This window comes from Etheostoma cragini, chromosome 13 (genome assembly GCF_013103735.1).
Source record: "Etheostoma cragini isolate CJK2018 chromosome 13, CSU_Ecrag_1.0, whole genome shotgun sequence".
NCBI classification, from domain to species: Eukaryota; Metazoa; Chordata; class Actinopteri; order Perciformes; family Percidae; genus Etheostoma; species Etheostoma cragini.
The window spans coordinates 25,753,057-25,756,683 of record NC_048419.1 but is presented as its reverse complement, the minus strand read 5'-3'; the positions used below and the strand labels follow the sequence as shown (position 1 = coordinate 25,756,683).

The 3,627-nt window shown below is 47.2% G+C and overlaps 1 protein-coding gene across 2 annotated transcripts in view; it reads right to left on the bottom strand.

Annotated features, from left to right (window-relative positions):
- The window catches only part of LOC117955896 (E3 ubiquitin-protein ligase Siah2-like), a 6,397-nt gene extending 3,611 nt beyond the window's left edge, over positions 1-2,786 (bottom strand). The window contains exons 1-2 of one of the 2 annotated variants that reach the window (XM_034890657.1): positions 2,386-2,786; positions 1,416-1,421 (exon numbers count right to left, since the gene is read on the bottom strand). In XM_034890657.1, coding sequence (XP_034746548.1) covers positions 1,416-1,421; positions 2,386-2,693 — 314 coding nt within the window. In that variant the 5' untranslated portion in view covers positions 2,694-2,786. Of the gene's footprint in view, positions 1-1,415; positions 1,422-2,196 lie in introns of those variants that run through there. The other variant, XM_034890656.1, reaches the window with a different exon arrangement.
- Between the last annotated feature and the right edge of the window lie 841 nt (positions 2,787-3,627).

The following is a 3,627-nucleotide window of genomic DNA, read 5'->3' as shown; positions in this document are numbered from 1 at the left end:
ACACACACACACACACACACACACACACACACAATTTCTTTAAAGAGCAGCAAGCTTTAAAGGGCCCGTTTTATGACAAATAAAATAGGAGTGAGATGTCTCACTCTGGAGATAAAACTAGAGAGATGTCTCACTCTGGAGATACAACTAGAGAGATGTCTCACTCTGGAGATACAACTAGAGAGATGTCTCACTCTGGAGATAAAACTAGAGACCTAAACACACAGGTGAAAACAGGATCTGCAGCAATGTGCAAGACAACAAAAACATGATGTTTTATGAAAATGAAACCATGGAAACAACCTGAAAAGACAGTTCTGACCCTGAAGATGAGCAGAATATAATATGGGCCCTTTAAGGGTCAGCGTGAAGAGATCATAGTGAATATATTCCATGTGCAGAGAGACAGTAGGAGCTGATGTGTCTTTCCTTCTCCACCTCTCTCCTCCCTTCCCTCCTCCTCTCCCTCCTCCTTCTTCTCCTCTTCTTTCAGTCGGCCTCAGACGCTCAATTCATCTTTAATGCGTGTGTAACGAGATCAGAGCCGACAGCTGTATCACTGCCGATCTACGCGGCCAAAAGTATGTGGACAGATGACCATTACACTGATATCACAGTAGTCTGAGTTTTACTGTAGAAATCACAGTAGTCTGAGTTTTACTGTAGAAATCACAGTAGTCTGAGTTTTACTGTAGAAATCACAGTAGTCTGAGTTTTACAGTAGAAATCACAGTAGTCTGAGTTTTACTGTAGAAATCACAGTAGACTCAGTATTACTGTAGAAATCACAGTAGTCTCAGTATTACTGTAAAAGAATCACAATATAGTACTGTAAATAGTACTGTAAACTACTGTATTTCTTGTTATGTTTTTCTTATGTTGATATACTGTAAATGGAAGTTCGGGACCTTTACTGTGAAAAGAATTCACAGGAACATGCTGGACAATCGTTACAGGAAGTTACTGTAAATTTCACGTTAAATTTGTGATAGTGCATATGTGATGGGGGACATCCAGAGATCAAAAGACGTCTATGAAGACTCCCTAAAGCCACCTAACCCCCCCCGCATCGCCAGAACGTCCTCTGGTTTTTTCGGCATTTCTTTAAACCAATCACAACGTCGTGGGCGGGGCTAAGCGCCGGACAGACCCACGGTGCTGCTGCTAAAAAAACTTAGGAAGGAAGTTGTTTCGGTGGAACGTGTGTGTGTGTGTGTGTGTGTGTGTGTGTGTGTGTGTGTAGTGGCGAATTGTCCTCAGATTGAACAAAAGAAAACCACAATGAGTGAGATTTTTCTTGCACAGCTACCAGAAGGCTTACAGCTTTCAGACAGGTTGCCCACGTCACATCTACGTCTTCCATCTCGGTCGGAGGCTGCGCGGTAACGCTCAGCATCACCGGGAAAGAGCTTCTAACAGACCTCACTGGTCTCCGTCAGGGGGGGGGGCTCTCCTCGCTAACGTAGCTCCCATGGCGCCATTTTAATACTACGAAGCCATCACCTGCTGTTAGCATCCCATTGACTCACATTCATTTTGACAGCAAATAACTTTACATCTCAAGCGTTTAAAGACTCTATTTGTCGGTTGTTTAGTTTATTTCTAACCCGTTGGTCCATTTCTTTAACTGTCTATGCTTCTAATAGACTTTGTCACTGCCCAATTTGAGGAAAGTGCAGATTGGGGTCATGCATGTGTAACTTTACGACGAGTGAAGCTTTGAGACAAGTAGTTAGCTTATAGGATGCTAACGAGAGACTTCTGTAATGTTAACAAAGTAAAAATTGACCTACTTAACGAAGTTGGTTCACTGCTAGCTTAGCATCAAACACAACAAAAGCTGTCAGTTGAATGGTGTTTTGAGCTAACGTTAGCATCAATCAACCATAGATAGCTACAAAGTTTCTGAAATGATTCCCATCTTCTGTTATTGTTTGTAATGAGAAAATTTTACTTTTTCATGGATTTCACAATTTTCAGTAGTAACAGTAAACCGTTTACATCTGAGCATGCGCGACTCACAACTGCACTCGACCCACATCGGGCAGTGACAGAATTCACTGGTCTCCTTCCAGAGCAACGGGGTCTGTTGGTCCATTTCTTTAACTGTCTACACACACACACGCGCACACACACGCACGCACGCACGCACACGCGCGCTGGTGTCGCATGTCGCAGAATAAGGAAGTGGTGAGCGGTTAGCTCGTGTTTGAGTGCGTTTATCGGGGGTTTTGTCTGTGTTTTACCTTGCAGGGGAACGGCAGCGTGGACGCCACCTTCTCCATGGCCAGGTTCCGGATGCTCGGGGTGAGCGGGCCTCGGCAGGTCGGACAGCAGCTCAGCTTCTGGCGGCACAGGTTGCAGACCAGGTGACCCGCCTGGCACTGCAGGATGGGGGGCAGCACGTAGTCGAAACATACCGGGCACTCGAACAGGGCCGTGAGCTCCGGGGACTGCCCGGGTAGCCCGACCACCGCGGCCAGAGACACGGCGGGGGACGGGGCAGCGGACCCGGACACGGAGCTCACTCCGGCGGCTACTCCCGTAACAGCCGCCGCGGCGCCTCCGGAGCCTCCGTGCTTTCCTCCGCCCCCTTTCCCGGCCCCCCCGAGTCCCCCGCCACCGGCTCCGTCTGGGGACGGACGGCTCATGTCTTCCAGCTGTGGTCCGTTTCCTGTGAACGGTAACGTCATCTACTGTTTACTACCGGACGTCGCTCCTCCCGCTGTTGCTGCTGCGTGCCTGGCCCCCGGGGAGACAACATGGCGGCTGCCGGTTTGTATCAACTGCCGCGCCGCTCTCATTGGACGCTGCGTCACAGATTGACAGGGCGCTCAGCCAATCAGAGAGGGGAGTCGCGTCATCGTGGATTGCGTGGCAGCAACATGGGCAACTATCAACAAAATCTGAAATCTGAACTACTTCACTGATCCCTGAAGGGAAATCCTGTGTTACAGCTGCAAGATTATACACATATCAGAGTAGAAATATTAATAAAGAAATATAAGGAGTGTGGACATGTGCAGTATTCTGATTTTCATATTCAAATATCTAATATTCTCCAGTTTTTAGTCCCATGTTGGTCGAGTATTCTCCAGTTTTTAGCCCCAGGTGGGTCCAGTATTCTCCAGTTTTTAGCCCCATGTGGGTCCAGTATTCTCCAGTTTTTAGCCCTAGGTGGGTCCAGTATTCTCCAGTTTTTAGCCCCAGGTGGGTCCAGTATTCTCCAGTTTTTAGCCCCATGTTGGTCCAGTATTCTCCAGTTTTTAGCCCCATGTGGGTCCAGTATTCTCCCGTTTTTAGCCCCATGTTGGTCCAGTATTCTCCAGTTTTTAGCCCCATGTTGGTCCAGTATTCTCCAGTTTTTAGCCCCATGTTGGTCCAGTATTCTCCAGTTTTTAGCCCAAGTTTGGTCTAATATTCTCCAGTTTTTAGCCCAGTTTGGTCCAATATTCTCCAGTTTTTAGCCCCAGGTTGGTCCAGTATTCTCCAGTTTTTAGCCCCAGGTGGGTCCAATATTCTCCAGTTTTTAGCCCCAGGTGGGTCCAATATTCTCCAGTTTTTAGCCCCAGGTTGGTCCAATAATCAATTTTTTGTGGTTATTTGGTTAAAAAGAAACTCATACTT